General features: G+C 37.9%; 1 protein-coding gene and 1 long non-coding RNA gene across 3 annotated transcripts in view; both read left to right on the top strand.

Moving 5' to 3' along the window:
• The window catches only part of LOC141381959 (uncharacterized), a 239902-nt gene that overhangs the window by 147519 nt on the left and 72902 nt on the right, over positions 1-19481 (top strand). The gene's annotated exons all lie outside the window — the stretch shown is intronic.
• On the top strand, positions 1665-9011 carry LOC137491048 (uncharacterized). Of its 2 annotated transcripts, none has more exons than XM_068220115.2 (3): positions 1665-1715; positions 2291-2434; positions 7167-9011. In XM_068220115.2, the coding sequence occupies exons 2-3, from the start codon at positions 2350-2352 to the stop codon at positions 7880-7882; spliced, it is 801 nt and encodes a 266-aa protein (XP_068076216.1). In that variant the 5' UTR covers positions 1665-1715; positions 2291-2349; the 3' UTR covers positions 7883-9011. The 2 variants fall into 2 exon arrangements, with proteins under 2 accessions (XP_068076216.1, XP_068076217.1); XM_068220116.2 differs by having other exon boundaries at positions 2294-2434.

Raw genomic sequence — 19481 nt, forward strand, 5'->3', positions numbered from 1 at the left:
TTAATAAATTAAAGCTTCAGTAAGACACTTATTACACACACGTTGGTAAATAGTCATCATTACTGTGAGTAAAATAGTACTTCGTTGAATGTGTCTGTAAAGTTTCAGCTCAAAACACCCATCAGATTATTTGTTATACATTTTAGAATGCTGGGATTTTTTGCTTAGTCTAGTTGGATTATATATTATATATATATTATAGAAGTTAAACAAAATTGTGTTAATGTAGATTTAACTCGAGGAGCACAGTGAATATTCATTCTCCGTTGCTTTTAAAAGGTGTTAGTCTGTTAGATAAGAAATGAAACAATAGCTTTGTGTGTCAAATTTTTCATTTAAAAGGAAAATTTATTTTAGAGAAAAGTATTACTGGAGGTCTTTGGTTGAGGATATAGACTAGAACCTGGCTTTTACCTGGGAAATATTGCATTTCCAACGAGGCAAAAGAAATACACTTTAAAATTGTACAGAAAATCTACCCTGTAAAATTCTAGTATTTCCAAATTTTTTGACATCGACAGCTCCTGTTCATTCTGCAAACAAGCAGAGGAGACACTTGTACATATGTTTTTTGATTGTCCAATATGTAAGCAATTTTGGTCACTCCTAAATTTTCATATATCTACTTTTGCCAATGCTGTGAATTGCTTTAATCTAAAAGACATTATTTTTATTATAATAACCCAAAAGCTAAATCCCTGGAACACATCATACATTTTTTTTTTTAAATCTTATATGGCAAATTTTTCATTCACAAACAGAAATTCACAAATAATTACTCATCGTTTGCTCATTTTAGAATAGAATTTAACACTCTCCTAACATCACTTCATCTTATTAACAATAAAAAAATTTTCCTGAATGATTCCTGAAATATTATGCAGATGTATTTAAAAAAGATTCTCGATTTTAGTTCCTTTCCTTATGGTGATTTGTTTAAGTGTCATTGTAATTTCATTAATTTGTTTATTTTTTTTGTTTCATTTAGTAATTTTATTATTATTATTAATACTTTAATTATATTAATATTTTTTCCCTTTCTGTCTAATAGTATTATTTGTATTTGTATGTGATTTTAGAAATTTTTTCTTATGACAAAATTAAAGGGAATCAACTGGAGAAAGGTTTGTTTAAAAGCTTTTACACAGATATAAAGCGTTTGATTAAAGTTTCAGGTTTTTCATCCAATACTAAATGATGTTCCTGCTGTTGACAATATTATTTTAACCCTTTATACAACGTAATACTATTTTACTCAAAGTAAAGAGGACTATGGAACAACGTTAGTGTATTAAGAGTCTTAATGAAGGTTTTTTTTTTAAATAAAATAATTTCACTTCAATCTAAGTATACATCACTATATATAAAAAATGCAGTACTAATTTTAATCAGCTCAGTTGTGGCTATTGTTTCTTGCTCGGACTTACTGGATTTATTTTTGTTAATTACTCTTATATAAATAAACTGTTGGAAGAGGAAGTTATTTTGTTTCTGTTTAAAGTTTTATTTATTTTAAACAGGACATTTTTATTGTTTTGTTAATTTTTAACAGGATAAAAAGTCAAAACGCAGAGAAAAACTATAAATATCAAGTCATGACTAAAAGTAACTTAAGTGCCAAAAAAAAAAAAAAGGTTAAAAAGGCTTTTATTTTGGCGTGGATTGTGACGTCATAAGCCTGCGCCGCTCCCGCGCTGCGATTCAACTGGAGAAAGGTTTGTTTTAAAGCGTTTACACTTATATAAAGCGATTGATTAAAGTTAGTTTTTTTATTCAGTGCTAAATTATGTACCTGCTGTTGACAATATTATTTTAACCCTTTATACAACGTAGTACTATTTCACTCACAGTAATGAGGTCTATTGTTTGAATAAAGATAGGATAAACTTTTTGTCCCCGAGAGGAAATTTGTCTTGGGCAAAAAAAAAAATGCTACACGTTGCTGTAAGCAGACAATAAAGTAAATAAAACAAACAACAATTAAGAACATACTTAAATAAAGTTACAGAGATGTAACAGTGTGTAATAAGTGTTTTAATGAAGGTTTACTTTATTAAATAGTATAATGTCATTCCATTCTAAGTATACATCACTATAAGAAATGGAGTACTAGTTTTAATCAGGTTATTTGTGGCTTTTGTTTCTTGCTCTGACTTACCCGATTTCTTTTTGTTAATTTCTTTCATACAAAGAGACTGTTGAAGCAAGTGTTGAATAGAAGTTACTTTATTTCTGTTCATTGTTTTATTTATTTTAAACGGAACATTTTTATTGTTTTGTTCATTTTAAGCAGGATAAAGTGTCCAAACACAGAGAAAAATTCTGCTGAAGCGACTGATCTCCACACTGATGGCGTTTATTAAAGAGGAGAGTGTAGATGTGAAGATTGAAGAAACATTCACAGTCAAACTGGAAGATCTGCAGGAACAAACAGGTTGGTTTTCATTCTCAAAGACCAACTCAGTCATTTAATCCTCATTCAGATATATTTTAATAATAAGAATACTAAATTAATCCATCTTGCAGCCCTGAGTGTGCTGCCTAGTTCTCCTAAATGCACATAAGCACTCATTGAAAGACAGGAATGAGTTTCATTTGTTACTTGTTCTCATTTATTTTGTCATTCTTTTATGAATTATTAGTCTCCCATTTTCATGATCGTGGGCCAAAAATATCGTTATCGTGATGATAATACGATTAATCTCGCAATCTATATACCCTTTCATTATGTTCTTGGCTGTTTTTGACCCATTGACTTCTATTATAACCACATTTAACCGTTGAGCCATGACACCAAATAATCATGCATTCTAGATTGTTGCTGTTTTCTCTGTTGGGAAGAGGTCAAATGTGTCATTTTTACTGTTGATCATCAGTTGGCTGCATTCACCCTTTAGATAGGCCTGTTCAAAAAAAAGTTTCTGTCTTATATATGGAGTTCAGTGGAGTAAAACAGCAGATTTTAGTGTGAGTGCATAAATACACTTTGTAGGGGGACCAACAGTTTTAACCCAAAAATTACCCGTCTATCAGATGAAGAAGAGCAGGAGTCAGAGATTCAATTAAAAGAAAGTTTACTGTAGACAGTTTGCAGTTTCTTCAGCAGAGGCCAGTTTCAACACTCAACAAGTTTGTAGACCGATTTACATACAATCTCAGAACAACAACAATTAGATGTCTAGAATTCCCTCTGTTCTCTCTGTGCAAACTGTTTTAAGAAATGCGTCAGTAAAGTGCACTGAAACTTCACAAAAACTAAACACACAGGGAATATTTGAACCTATCAGTTTACAATATACTGATGCCTGTTCTTCTATGCTTTATTGGTGAAAATGGTCAGAAACGTTGGACCATTATTGCCTTTTTAGCATAAGCAGAGGGGAGAAACTAGCCATACAGTAATGTTTGAATTGTGGAGCGGGCTAAATCTTAAGGAACATGTATTTTTTAGTAAGTGTACTTTTTCTTTTTTTGCTTTCATTCTTGCCATAATAAAAATATGTATTTGTAGGGCAGCCCATGTTCTGCTGTCATTAATATTTTAAGAAATTATAATGGCTAGAACTGTCCGAGATATGAACAGAAGCAAGTGATGCACCAAAGTTTGATTAAAAAAAAATCTTGAATGGTCATAAAAATCCTTATATCATTAAAATAATTTATATAAACAAAAAATCTATTTAGTTTAAAAACATTAAATGATATTTATGAAATTACGTAGTTTCGGAAACTTTCTACTTCTCTGTGTATCCGTCTGACTTTACAGTGGGTTTCTTTTGACCGCCCCCTGTCATTTTAAAGAATATCACAATGGCGAACGTGGCGAGTAAGGCCTCGTCCATTTCGTGGGGAGGAGCGTGCAGTCAGCGGTGGTGCTTGATGCGGTACCAGGCTAGAGTATTCACCTTATTCTTTGCCAACAAGCGAGCGCAGCCATTTGAATCTTTTTGGCACGAGACTTCCGGTCTTTCACTTACATTCATTTTTAGACATTAAAAACTGCTATTTTCGCTGTTTGATGTTGCAAACTGATATTTCCTTATTATATTATTCTACTTGGTCTGTATAGTCATGCAAACATTTGCTTGTTGAGCAAGTAGTTTGACTATTTTCTGCCGTTTATTATTCCTAGTCATTTCTACCTTAGGCGACTGAATGGGAAGTTCTAAAACAATCGCGAAAACAGGCGCACTTACGCATTTTAGAATAAGGTCAATAAATCCAGCTTCTCTCTCTTTCTCTCTCTCTCACACACACACACACACACACACACACACACACACACACACTATACTCCATAAGGCAGAAACTTTTTTGCACTGAAACTGATAATCAATTTTAAAAATCACAAATCTCTTCCCAACAGGGAAATGTAATGGTGATGTGGGAATGGTGATCCCCCCCCCCCCCCCCCCCAAAAAAAAATACAATAAACAAATATTAAACAAATATGTTTGTCACTTGTTTTTAAGCAGTTAATCTTGGGCGCCAGACAGAATATCTGTCAAAATACATTTCAAACAAAATATACCACGGCTAGCTCTCACCACCAGTTACAAATAATAAAAAATAAATAAATAAATAAAATAACAAACAATGAGAACCAGAAAAAACTCAGATAATTGCTGTAATTGTCTAAATAAAGTTTGTATTAGTCAATAATAATAATAAAAAATACTTTTCACACACAAACAGTATCTACAACAAAACAAACAATATAACAATGAAACGCAGAACCCTCAGCACTTATAACTCAAATGAAAGAAAAAAATGCAAATAATTTCAGGCCAGCAGATTCGTCACATCTGAAAACGGGGAAAATAATAATGATAACAATAGTACGGGGAGAAAACAAAACAAGAGAAACAAAATGAGCATTTGGGCAAAGAAAACAAAAACTTTTGCTTCTTACCCACGGAGCGGAGGGGTCAAGGGACATGAGTGGGGAATGGCGAATGTGGATGTGAAGGTTGAGGGTGTTGTTGAACCCAGCCGGTGAGTTGGCAGCTGACTCCATGCCAGCGAGAAAGATAAATCGGTGAGTTGATTTTGTTCAGGACACACTGCACTGAAGTCTTTTGTGCAGTGGCGTAGCGCAAAATGCGGAGGCCCCCCTGCAGGGATCGCTGACGGGGCCCCCTGATGAAGTTTGGGGGGGGGGATGGATGCGTCATACGTCAATTTGCATATCACTGACGTAATAACGTTCTACTGTTTCTGTTTGTTTAACAGCCTATGGTTAATAAAGGGGTATTTATAATTGCACTACACTTTATAAAAGCATGTTTATTTAACTAAATGTATTGCTGTTTGAATACAGTATGTCATTATATATGTGTAGTGTATGTGCAGTAATCTCTCATATGTAATAAACAAGTTTAGAAACTGTCACTAAAATATCTGTGATTGTGAACAAGAAAAGAATAAACGGTCCAATTAAATTGTTAAAATAAAGGAGAAGTAGATCGGATTGACTGTACAAGGGAAATACCTTCACACTGCCTGTGCTAAACCATTTGTCGTCGGTACGCAGAGGGGTGATCTGCTCTCGGGCTGCAGGTGGGAGAGGCTGCTGTACGAGGACTGACTAGGCTGCCTGTCAGTGCTGTGAGGCGGGGGAGGGGTCGGCGGCATCACACGCAGCTCGTTGAGAAGAGTAGGGACGCTACAGTATGGACAAATGACAATCTACAAAAAAAACTCCAATAACACACAAAAAAGTCGATAGATTTGTCGCTAGGGGGGTCTGAAAAATCGCTAAATCTAATGACAAAGTCGCTAAGTTGGCAACATTGGCGGCAAGCAATCAGAATGAAGTAGTCCACCACTTGAGAGGTGTTCAGAGAACACAGACCTGTGAACTTTGGTTCCGACCAAGAGTTTGATTATTGCGGTTGCCGAATTATCAATTATTAAAAATCGCGACGATGCGGGGCCCCCTAATCACGCGGGGCCCCCCCGCGGTGCGTGCCCTGCGGGCCCGTCCGCTACGCCACTGCTTTAGTGACGCACACATTCAACGACGTCACGTGCACTTCAGTAACAAGACAGCGGTCTTTGATCTGTTGCTTCAATACATACTTCCGCTTTTTGTTTCTCACAGCCAGTCGTTAAGTTTACACTGCTCATCTCGACCCGACTTCTCTACTCGTTTCCCCACACTGCAACAGTTCAGTCAACTTCTCTTTCTTCTACACACCACATAATGCTGTCCTCTTCAACTCTCCTCCTCCTCCTTTATTCTCTCACCCATTTCCTTTTTGCCGTCACAAAGAACACCAACAATCATAAATTCATGAATATGTGCTGTCATGGCTTTGCAATAAAAATGTTCTTATAATAGAGGTCAATGGAGAAAAAACAGCCATGAATATAATGAAAAGGGAGTAAATTTGCCCAGAGTGTATTGAGGTTTTTAAAAAAAAATTTTAAAGCATTTTCCCATTGATGGGGACTTCATTGTGTCTTGATGAATTTATTACTCTCATTTATATGCTTATTTGAGTGATTTCCATGTTGTTGTTGTTGTTATTATTATTTATTGTATTTTATTTGCACTATAAAAATTTTTATAATAGAGGCCAATGGAGCATTTTTCCAGAATATGTCAAAATAAGATGTCCCCAAATATCAGTCCATTTGCTGAAACACTGAGAACGTTTGGGCCAAATTAAGCCTCAAAATCACCCCAAAATGGATGAAAATGACCCAACAGCACACAAGTTGAAAGGTGCACATTCCAGCCTTTATGCAGATGCTGTACAGGTATGTCTCATATCTGTGAGGCAAATATTCAGCTGTTACCCCAGCACTTTTTTTGATACATTTCGTAGAAATCTTTGTTTTATCAATATGACCAAAATTACTTTTATGAAAAACTCTGAAAACTGGACTGACACTGTTTAAATTTACTATAACTTCTATGTTAAGCAGCTTTGACACAATTTACATTGTAAAAGCACTAGATAAATAAAGATGAATTGAATTGAATCTGCTTAAATGTGTACACGTTAATGGACCAAACAAAATATGATCTGATTTATTTTACATTTAATGTGGATCAAAATTACAGTGTGTATAGCCAATGTTTCCAGTGTCTTTTCACTTTTCAGCTTTTGATGAGAGTTTTTAAGACTTAATGAAAACTAATGTTTTATTTATTTCAGACCTAATTGAAGAGAATGAGGAGAATAAAGAGGAGGAACATCATGTCAAAATTGAGGAAAAAACTCATTTACAGACTGATGGTGTTTTAAAAAGGAGAGACAAGAATCGTTTCACCTGCACTCAGTGTGGAAAGAGTTTGGCAAGCAAAAGCAAACGTAAGATTCACATGATGATCCACACTGGAGAGAAACCATTCACATGCACTCAGTGTGCGAAGAGTTTCAACCAATCATCTCACCTTATTCAACACATGAGGATCCACACTGGAGAGAAACCATATGCATGCACTCAGTGTGGGAAGAGTTTTAATTGCTCAACAAACCTTAATCAACACATAAGGATCCACACTGGAGAGAAACCATTCACATGCACTCAGTGCGGGAAGAGTTTCATCCAATCATCAAACCTTAATCTACACATGAGGATCCACACTGGAGAGAAACCATTCACATGCACTCAGTGTGGTAAGAGTTTCAGCCAATCATCACACCTTAATCTACACATGAGGATCCACACTGGAGAGAAACCATTCACATGCACCATTTGTGGGAAAAGTATTAACTGCTCATCACACCGTAATCACCACATGAGGATCCACACTGGAGCTAAACCATTCACATGCACTCAGTGTGGAAAGAGTTTCAGCAAATCATCATCCCTTAATAAACACGTTGAAGGAACTCATAGGCATATTGCAGTGGTCAACACGAGTTGAATCTGAAATCCTGGGCATCTGCAAATTGTCTCTGTCATTAAACTGGCTTAAGGGCTTAAACCATCAGGATAACAAAGCACCAATACTTTGGCCGCAGATGTTACAGGTACCCTTCAGCAAAATTAGCAAATGATTTAAACTAAACAAAGGGGCTTTACAGGATTTTCAGCAGGAACCACCTCACAAGAGTTTTAAATGACTCCTCTACATGGTCATGTGCTTTGGGCACATCCTGTCAGATGCACAATTTCATAGAGACAAAGAGATCTCTAGAAACATTAATGCATACAAATGAAAGACAATCTCTTAAAATGTTAGAATGTTTTAACCCTTAAAGCAGATTAAATTGATCTGCGTGTGTCTGAAATGTATGATATCTGGTCTTGAATGAAAGCTAGTGACATTTGCAATCTGTTGGTGTAAATTAAAAACTAGTAGTACAAACAGTATTCATCTTGTAACATTTGATGTAAGATAATTTTAATCTTGCAAGAGTTTTACCATGTAAAATTTACATGCAGTGTGTTAATGATTGACACTTTCTACGTCGGCACAGGGTGTGGCCCCGCCCTTCATGGCAACTGCTCATTGGCAGACAGTGCCATAGGGATGGATCAGACCAGGTCACTTAAAAACACCCTTCAACAAAGAAACTTTGCTTTGAAACCGCACGAACTTCCGCAAACCGACTTTCATCAGTCCGTCACCTCAGTAACCCAGAACTACCCACCCATGAGCGAGAGAATTCCAAGGACGTCACAGAAGCCACCAGCCAATCAGGAGCATTGTGTTTACCCAAGGCCAACTGGTGAGGGAGATTCATCTTCAGCAAAGGTGCAAGTAACAAACAAACGTTGTCTTGTAAACAGTTAAAGATAAGCCATATCTCTGCTTTTGTGGTTTCTCAGGTGTGATTCTAAGATCTTGTTAGAAGTTTGTAACGAACAAACGTTACATGCTTTGTGTTACAAGGTGGTGTTACAAGTTTTAGAATGAATTTGGGATGGTAGTCAACTCTTTACATCCTCTGAACTGCCTCTGTGTGCGAGTTTGTTTGTTGTTTGCTTATTACGTAGTTAGTTTCATGTATCGTAGTGTAGCTCAATAAATCTTTGTTCTCATTTTGTAAGAATTGTGTTCTTGTTTATGTGTTTCTAAGTCATTGCCTTGAGCTGTAGATCTTGTTACCTTGCTAAAAGTTAACCCAATAGTGTGTTATGTTATTACCGTTGGCCACATAAATAATCTTAACAAGATTGGTAAGATACAATGACTTCAATTTGCAAGACAAATGGTAGATAAAGTGTGAATCTTTTAATCTGATTCAGTCTGACTCAATTGAGTCAAATCAATGATACAAATCTTTAAGATCCGGTACATTAAAATGAGCTAATAAACCCTGATCGATCTTAAAATGTAGGTTGATCCCCTACAACATGATGAGCCGTACTGTAGAGAAACCATTCACTTGCACTTAAGCCACGGTCACACTGGACTTTTCTCCCCATAGATTTCCATTCATGCGCACGTGAATGCGCCAGACCGGAAATGCAAGTTCGTGCATCAAGTTTTGCAGTTCACTGCATTGTAAAGTTCAAGCTTGGTGAACTCTGACCTGCGAAATCACATCACTTGACAGTGTGAGACCAATCGAATATCAAAACATGACTTCTCTGGACAGAAATGTAAAATATGGACCAACCGCTCTCCTTTTTAATGTCTAAAAATCTTATTTAATCCCGCCCCTTTTTTGCAGTGCCGTACAACAGAATTTTTCATGCTCAATGCTCTAATGTGACCGCAGCTTCGGTGTGGAAAGTTTCAGCAACTCCTCAGACCTTAATAAATGTATGAAGACCCACACTGGAGAGAAACAATTGACATGCACTCAGTGTGGGAAGAGTTTCAACGAATCAGCAGAAGAGTTTCAACGAATCAGCAAAACTTAATGACCACATGAAGATCCACACTGGTGTGTAAGAGTATGTGTGCTTGAGTGTGTGAAGACTTTTATTACAGCTCCAAAATTTAAACTGCACCAGACGATTCACACTGGAGAGACCGTATAAGTGTTCACAATGTGACAAGAGGTTTAATCACTTAACAAATCTGAAAACACACACTGGAGAGAAACCGTACAGATCTGATCAATGTCTACAGAGTTTCGCTCATTCGATGCAGCTTAACAAAAAACAACAAACAAAAACTCCTCCAGCCAGAACCCCGCTCTACTCAAAACTTCACCCGATGCCTTGCCTGCATTCCAGCCTGAATCCCCGCAAGACGCCGGCACATCAGTTTTTCCTACTTCTACTTCAACTGCCCCACACAACACAAGCCACAACTCCGACTAAACTCAAGACGCCAGCGATCCAAGCCACCACAATGAAGCCAAACTCTCACTGATCTCCGAGCGGTCCACATTCAGTAACGTGCATGCTTTAAAGGGAAGTCTGGAGAGACCAGCGTGAATAGAATACTATACTATATAGTACAACAAAATCAGTATGCTAGCCGAGTAGTATGTCCGAATTCGAAAATCAGTATGCGAGAAGTACCCGGATGACTTACTACTTCTGGCTAGATTCCGGAGTGCGCATCCCATGCATGTGTTACGGGTCCCGGCCGCGGAACTCGTAGGCAGATTAAAGTGCCTGAATTATCAGGAGAAACAAAATCACAAGAAAACTTCAGTGTCTTTCCTCGGGAGCAGCTTAGTAGCATCTGTTTATTAACAGTCATAGTATAGCAAACATATCCTCACAAATCATGTTTCATTTTATCAAACACACAGTTTTGTTCTCTTTTTTTACAACAATGAAGTCTTCAAATACTTATACACTCTGTACTCTCATCAACACATATAAATATTATACCATTTGTATATTTATCAGTAGCACACAGATTACACTTTAAATCCTTTGTCAATCATCTATTTCATTTTTCTTTCTTTGTAAATACCTCTGTATATAACCATTTACCATAAGACTACTAAACTCACTGAACAATCATGCGTCTGTTATTTGTATCATTTAAATTGTAACAGTTACACTTGACACCAATTACCAATGTTACTCTCTACTCTCATAAACTTTATACATTAACAAATATACCACTAATATATACAAATAATAAGTCACTTTCTGTTTAATTATCACATACTGAGTATAATACATATCATTTACTGGGAAGTCAGTTATAAACTCAGCCCAACTGTCATTTTACTGGTACTTTCATCTGAATCACTCCTTTCAATTAACAACTGTAAATATGCTATTCACTTTAAAAAAAACACATAGGAAATGTGTACTCACATGTTTTTACATGAATTATAATAAACATATTGACTTTTTTTATGAAACATACCTGAATTATCAGGAGAAACAAAATCACAAGAAAACTTCAGTGTCTTTCCTCAGGAGCAGCTTAGTAGCATCTGAAGTAAACACAACAAGTATCGCCATGGTAACCCACAGCGCATGCTTTCTCAACTGTTGCTGTTATTTTGTTTCAAACCCAGTCATTAGTAGTGATAATAAATTACTTTTACAGTATATATATAAATAAATAGATACATTAATGACAAAACAAACATTACTACTGTAGATACACAATGGTGTATCACACACTCCCCAACAAAGAAAAGATGGCTCCTGCCAGTATAATCTCTCATCATAACACCTTTTATCCTTAATCTTTTAGTACCCTATTGTCATAGGAGCTATCCAAAATGGAAATGTGACTTGTGGCGTAAGAAAGGAAAATGCTGTACTAATGCAAGGTGTAAGGTAAGGTGTAGTTTGGTAGGATGGTAACCCCCAATGTGGTGTCTGATTCATCTCATAAGTCTCTAAAGTGTTTACTGTTGGGTATGACTGAATTTCTGGCTGACCTAGCATTTCATAAGTTAGTCTAGATGTGGGTCTTCTGTCACGTGTGGATCTTCGGACTTGGCTTGTTTGGTCAGTTTCCTCTGAACTCAAGGTAGGTATTTTAAAAGCGTCTTGCTTAGGTGTATCATCTTTGTATATCTGACTACATTCTTCTTCAACTTGTTCCTCTTCTTTTTCAGATTGTCCTGTCAATGTCTCTGTCCATGTCATTTGTCTTTCACAGGTAAGTTCATTTTCATTAGGAAGATTACAGGTAAGCCTTTCATTTTTTATAGGTTGTTCTCGAATCTCTGTCCGTTTTCTTAATCTTTCTTTTTCAGGTCGTTCACAAGATTGTTGTCGCAAAGGATGACAGATAGGTTTCTTGTTTTCTATAGGTTGTGTTCTCCAATGTGTTTTTCTTTCTCTTTCAGATTGTCGTTGTGGAGGATCACAGGTAGGGTTATCAGCTGGTTGGTTAATGATGAGTCTTTGGTTGTTCTCTTGTGTTTGTCGTGCCCTCAACCAATAATAGTTCTCATCCGGATTCTCATCACTATCAGACTCAAAGGGTGATCTTGTCTCATCATTTTGTTTTGTTCGATTTCTTTTGGTTCTTTGTTTAGATACTTCCTCTGGAATTTCTACTGGTAAGTCATTAACTTGATGAAGTAGATTCCTGTGCAAAACTCTTGATTTTGAGCCGTCTATCTCTGCAACCACTCGGTAGACTGGTCCATCATTTATTTGCTCTTTGACAATGTATATAGTTTGCTCCCAATATGATCTCAATTTTCCTGGTCCACCTCTCTCATTTAGGTTTCTCACTAGTACTCTGTCACCAGGCTGTAGGATAACTCCTCTAGACTTTTTATCATAGTACAATTTTCCTCTCGCACTTGAGTTCTTACTGTTCTCTAAAGCGATTCTGTAAGCTTCTGTCATTCGCTTTGCCCACTGTTTAGCATATCCTCTTGGATCATCACTTTTCTCTTCGTTAGTCACTTTGAACACAAGATCAATGGGTAGTCGTGGGTGTCGTCCATAGAGTAAATAAAACGGTGAGTATCCTGTCGCTTCATGTCGTGTGCAATTGTACGCATGCACAATCTGTGGTAAATGTTCTTTCCATTTTTCCTTTTCCTTCTCTGCCAGTGTTCTCATCATCTGGAGTAGTGTTCTGTTAAACCTCTCAGCAGGATTGCCCTGAGGGTGATATGGAGAAGTTCTTGAATGGCTCATTCCTGACAGTTGTCGCAAGGTTTTGAAGACGTCATTTTCAAACTCTCTACCCTGATCGTGATGTAGTTTAGTTGGAAATCCAAACCGGGGAATGAAGTCGTTGAAAATTCTTTCTGCTGCTGTTCTTCCAGACTTATTTTTAGTTGCATATGCCTGAGCAAATCTTGTGAAATGATCCACCAGGACTAGTATATATTCATAACCCCCTCTGCTACGTTCCAAATGGAGATAGTCTATTGATACTAATTCAAATGGGGAGCTAGTACTTATACTACCCATTGGAGCTCTCTCGGGTATAGCTGGCCTTTTTTGTTTGATGCAAGGACACTTTCGTGTAACATATATCTCAATGTCTTTCTTCATGAATGGCCAAAAGAATCGGTCTCTTGCTAGGTTTAGGACTCTCTCTACCCCCACGTGACCCATGTCATTATGTAAGTGCTGGAATACTAACTGCTTGTATTGAGCTGGTAGAACAAATTGACGTCGTTGCTCAGTTCTCCTGTACAATAATCCATCATCCAGGTGTAGTCTTGACCATTCGTGCATAAGTTTTTTTACAGGTCCACTGGCTCTTTGCCTCATGTCATTAGTGAGACTTGCATTGGACTCTTTCATTCTAATAATCTCACCAATAGCTGAGTCCAGTCTCTGTGCCTTCCGTAGTTCATTATAACTTAGCTTTCCTAAGACTTCACCAGCATCATTCTCAAGTTGTTCTTCTTGAGCCTGGTTAAGAGCAGCGACCCAAGCAACATCCTTTTGTTCAGCAGCCTTAGTGCCCTCCCATGTGGTTTTGACTATCTCACTAGATAACTCTTCTGTGCACTCTGTGATGTACTGGTCAATGCTTAGTGGGCATCGGGAAAGAATGTCTGCATCCACATTCACCTTCCCAGGTCTGTACTTAATATCAAACCGGAAATCTGACAGTTCTCCAACCCATCTATACCCCACAGCGTTAAGTTTGGCAGTACTCATTATGTAGGTCAGAGGGTTGTTGTCTGTATAAACTGTGAAGTGTGGGGCATAAAATAAGTAGTCCCGAAACTTTTCACAGATTGCCCACTTAAGTGCAAGCAATTCAAGCTTCCCTGAATGGAGTCTGTAATTTCGTTCTGCCTGTGTCAATGTCCTTGATCCATATCCGATGACTCTCATTTTTCCAACTTGACGTTGATAAAGTACCGCTCCAAGTCCCTTTTCTGAAGCATCTGTATGAAGTGTGAAAGGTAGGTCAAAATCAGGATATGCAAGGATAGGTGGAGTAGTCAAAGCTTCAACTAGTTTGCACAGGATCTTTTGATGTTCTTCCTTCCACTCAATAGGTGTTCGTGATGGTAGTTGAACATTCTTTTTTCCATCTGCCTTAGATTTTGTTTTAATAGGCTCTGTCCCGCGTTTTACTTGCAATAGATCATATATTGGCTTGGCAATGCGAGAGAAATCCTGAACATAAGCTCTGTAGTAGCTGAGAAATCCTAAAATCCTTCTGACTTCTCCTACTGTGGTAGGTTTCTTTGCTTTTAGGGCTTGTACAGCGTCCAAATCTTTAGGGTCTATTTTGACTCCTTCAGTACTGACCAGTCGTCCAACATATCTTACTTCTTTTCTGAACATTTCGCACTTGGTTGGTCTTAGCTTAACTCCATGTCTCTGTAAAGCTTGCAACACCTTCCGTAGTCCTTCCACATGTTCTTCAAAAGTTTTTGCGTAGCATAAGATATCATCGAGGTATGGGATACAACATTCATCACGCAGTGAGTCCAGCATCTCTTCCATACTTCGTTGAAAGGCAGCAGGTGCATTAGTTAAGCCAAACGGAATGCGTACCCACTCATAAAGGCCCCAAGGAGTAATGAAAGCAGTCAAATGTCGTGATCCCTCTGCAATAAAGCCTTGGTGATAAGCTTTTCCTTGATCTAAAATCGAGAACCAGCTGTACCCTCCCAACGTGTCTGTAAGGTCTTGAATGCGAGGCAAGGGATGCCTGTCAGGAACAGTTTTCTTGTTAAGTAGTCTATAATCAACACAAAGTCTAAGTGTTCCATCTTTCTTTCTTACGCAAACTACCGGTGCAGAGTAAGGGGACTTTGACTTTACAATCCAACCTCTGGCCAACAGATCTTGGATATACTCTTTAACTTCTTTATGTAGTGGCTTAGGAACTGAGGAGTATGCTCTCTGGACAGGAATGTTGTCAATCAGATTGATAGGCATCTGCAAACTTGGGACACAACCCACATCTTCGTCATTGCGCGCAAAAGCCCCAGACTCTTCGTATAACATTCTCTTTGCTATCCTTTGTTGTTTTTCAGTTAAGTGACTTAAATCTACAGATGGGTCCCAATGATCTGGTACTGTAATATTTTTGCTGTCAGTTCCTCCTTGTATCTCTGCACTGTCAACTTTTACATGTACTGGTTCTGTTATTTGGTCGGTTTCCACAATTTTTTTAATGGGCTGTATACTACCGATTGTCATTCGTCGTGGTAATGTAATGTCATAACTGGTATGGTTTCCTATTGGAATGTTAATGAATGGCCTTTGTCTCCCACAGACTTCCAGTAATCCATCTCCAATGTCAAGTCGTTCAAGCTGTTGGTTGTCTACATTAGACTCAAACAAGATGGTAGGCTCTAACAAGTCAAAATCCACAGGTATTTGACATTTTACATGTGCCAATTGACCCGAAGGAATAACAACATCCTGACATCCAACTTTGACTATGGTCTCAGTGTCACAAGATGGCTTTTGTGTTTGTATAAAATTTACGATTACTTCAGCCTGTTCATCTCCAATCTCCATGGCTCCCATTAGCAGAGTAGCAATTGTTGTAAGAACATTTGGACCATTTGTCTGTCCTTTGACCAACTGTTCAATGACATTAAATCCCAGGAGAGGTCGCTCAAGGGCCATTTTACCCACCAGGAAAGGAACTTGAACTGCTAACTGTGGGTCACTGTTACCAGGAAGGTTTACTGTAGCCTCAACCCACCCATCAAATGGCAATACATCTCCATTAACAGCCAAGACGTGGAGAGGTTTGGACCCCAATATGTCGCTCAGAGGGCGCAAGTGCTGATCGGGTAAGTAAGTTCTTTTCCAGGCTTGATCAATAATACTGACTTGAGCGCCTGTGTCAAGAAGGGCAGTTACAGCATAACCATTGATGTTGCACTTTAACAAACATTTGCTTCCAATTAATTCTGCTACTCTGTTCTGTGTTGAGTTTGTCTTTCTAGACATGTTAGAGCAGGCGGCACTGTTTGCATTGGCTTCACAAGCTCCATTCTCTGGTGGCCTTTCTCCAGTTGATGATCTAAGCTCAGCAGACTGGTACATATTCCTGGTACCCCTTGTCCCTTTACCACAACCAATAGCCCTGTGCCCCTTTTCTCCACAGATAAAGCAATGATTGCATGAGCTGTTATTCTCCTCTATACACGTTGGGCACCCATATGGCCCTCCTCTTCTCACTGACATTGGTCTGTGTATAACATGTGAGCCAACTCCCATTTGTACAGAGCAGTGACATGGTTCTTTAGCTTGTTTCAATTTGTCAATTGTACTTTTTAAAGCTTCTACTTGAGCGCTCAGTTCTTGTATGGTCTTTGTCTTGTTTTTTTTCAGCATTTTTGAATTTAATTCACTCTCGTTGGACTCTGAGTCAATTTGTGCACTATGAGCTTGAGTATGTCTTCGTTGTATGACTTGACCTAATCGTCGTTGGCGTTCATTTTCCTCGCTTGAGATTTTTGTCACTTGTTTCAGCAGTGCTTCATCAGTTACTGTGTGATCTGTGAGCAAAGGTTTCAATTCACTTCTGATGTCATTGTACTTGGGAAGAAAGCCCTGATGAATGGTACGCAGGAACACATTCTGAACTGTTCGTGGTTCATATTCAATGTGTGTTTTGCTCTGTTTGGATGTAAAAATTACTTTTTGTTTTAGGCCAATTACACGATATAAAAACTGTTGTGGAGTTTCATGTTCTCGTTGTCTTGTACTCATTAATTCCTGAAAGAGCTCACTACTGCCTTTTTCACTTAAATGTGATTGTATGAAACTTTTTAGCTCTGGTATAGTTAGATCATCTTTATTGATGAGCATTTCCTTGAATTGTCCCGATTTAACTATCCGCAGAACAGCCTGAACAATTTCACTCTCTGAGTAATTCATCTTGATGCCTTCATCAATTTGTTTGCATAGGTTATTATAGCCGATGTCTGAAGTACTATCACCTATCTGACCACCATGTATCTTGAACTCTTTATGTGGTAGATATGGAAAGTCTCTTGGACACATTATGCTTTCTCTCTGCTGTTGTGGTAAGTATTCAGGATAAGCAAACTGTCTTGTAGTTGGTGTCGTTTTCGGTTCTGTCTGTGTAATCTTGTACTCTGACAGCTTTTTCCCTAAATCCTCATAACTACTGAGCAGTTTCTGATATTCATTTAACTGTGAGTGTGTTATTGTGACAGTAGAATCTGTGTGTCTGTGTACAGGAGATGCCTGTGTATGTGCATCAAATTCATGTTCATTAAAAACAGATGGATCACTCGCAGTATTGTTCACACACTTCTCACTCAACTCATTAATCATGTCTCTTAATGTTAGTAATTGTGCAAATCCTTCATCTTCCAGTTTCAGTAAACTGTCACTCTGCATATAAGAAATGATGAAATTCAAACAGCTTTCCTCATCATCCTTGGCTATGGTAGGTGGAATCAAACCTGCAACCGAAGTAATGCTGTCAGCAATATACCCCAGTTCATGCACATTCAACTTGTGTAGGCTCTTCTTTATTTTCCAGACGAGTCTTTTCCTCTCGTCCACCATCTTGTCCAGCTTCAGACTTTCTCACGACCCTCTAGTGATGCGCCGCCTTCCTCTCAGCTTTGGTCCCTTTTGCCTCTCTTTGGACGTCAGCAGCTGCCTCAAGTCGCCCGCAATCCTGTCGTCGTCTCGTCACCATGAAGTCTGGATGCCAGCACTAGCCTTACACTCTGGATATAAATCTCGGTGGAACCTCCATGAATCTGTTACGGGTCCCGGCCGCGGAACTCGTAGGCAGATTAAAGTGCCTGAATTATCAGGAGAAACAAAATCACAAGAAAACTTCAGTGTCTTTCCTCAGGAGCAGCTTAGTAGCATCTGTTTATTAACAGTCATAGTATAGCAAACATATCCTCACAAATCATGTTTCATTTTATCAAACACACAGTTTTGTTCTCTTTTTTTACAACAATGAAGTCTTCAAATACTTATACACTCTGTACTCTCATCAACACATATAAATATTATACCATCTGTATATTTATCAGTAGCACACAGATTACACTTTAAATCCTTTGTCAATCATCTATTTCATTTTTCTTTCTTTGTAAATACCTCTGTATATAACCATTTACCATAAGACTACTAAACTCACTGAACAATCATGCGTCTGTTATTTGTATCATTTAAATTGTAACAGTTACACTTGACACCAATTACCAATGTTACTCTCTACTCTCATAAACTTTATACATTAACAAATATACCACTAATATATACAAATAATAAGTCACTTTCTGTTTAATTATCACATACTGAGTATAATACATATCATTTACTGGGAAGTCAGTTATAAACTCAGCCCAACTGTCATTTTACTGGTACTTTCATCTGAATCACTCCTTTCAATTAACAACTGTAAATATGCTATTCACTTTAAAAAAAACACATAGGAAATGTGTACTCACATGTTTTTACATGAATTATAATAAACATATTGACTTTTTTTATGAAACATACCTGAATTATCAGGAGAAACAAAATCACAAGAAAACTTCAGTGTCTTTCCTCAGGAGCAGCTTAGTAGCATCTGAAGTAAACACAACAAGTATCGCCATGGTAACCCACAGCGCATGCTTTCTCAACTGTTGCTGTTATTTTGTTTCAAACCCAGTCATTAGTAGTGATAATAAATTACTTTTACAGTATATATATAAATAAATAGATACATTAATGACAAAACAAACATTACTACTGTAGATACACAATGGTGTATCACACATGCTGCGCTATCCCATGATGCCCCGCAAGCGAATTCATGAATGGAAGTAAAGCGACGCAACTGACGCAGGTAGGTCACGTGACCATGACAAAATGGCGGATGTAGTACGTCCGAATTCCATTCATACTTTTCACATTCATACTGTATAGAACATACTTTTCTAACGGCCGAGTAGTACGTTTAAATTCAAATGCAGTTCCTACTGAGTAGTAGGCGGTTTCGGACGCAGCCATTGGCTGTTTCTCAATATGCGTTCTTCAGCGGTCTTGCCTCCTCGTGTTCTCTTGCAACGTCATCATCAGCTGCCAAAGTTCAGTTCCAATACTCAAGACCGCAAGTACGGAGGACGCGTGAAACTTCCCGGATGTGATCTTGATATCGAGGACGCAACGATGCAGACTTGAGCACCGAACTCGCTCTGGAA

Source organism: Danio rerio, chromosome 4 (assembly GCF_049306965.1).
Source record: "Danio rerio strain Tuebingen ecotype United States chromosome 4, GRCz12tu, whole genome shotgun sequence".
Taxonomy (NCBI): Eukaryota; Metazoa; Chordata; class Actinopteri; order Cypriniformes; family Danionidae; genus Danio; species Danio rerio.

Excerpts from the sequence above, each read along its gene's own strand:
- LOC137491048 (XM_068220115.2), top strand. The coding sequence starts at position 2,350 with ATGGCGTTTATTAAAGAGGAGAGTGTAGATGTGAAGATTGAAGAAACA. Across the intron at positions 2,435-7,166 it reads AGATCTGCAGGAACAAACAG|ACCTAATTGAAGAGAATGAG; the intron begins GTTGGTTTTCAT and ends TATTTATTTCAG.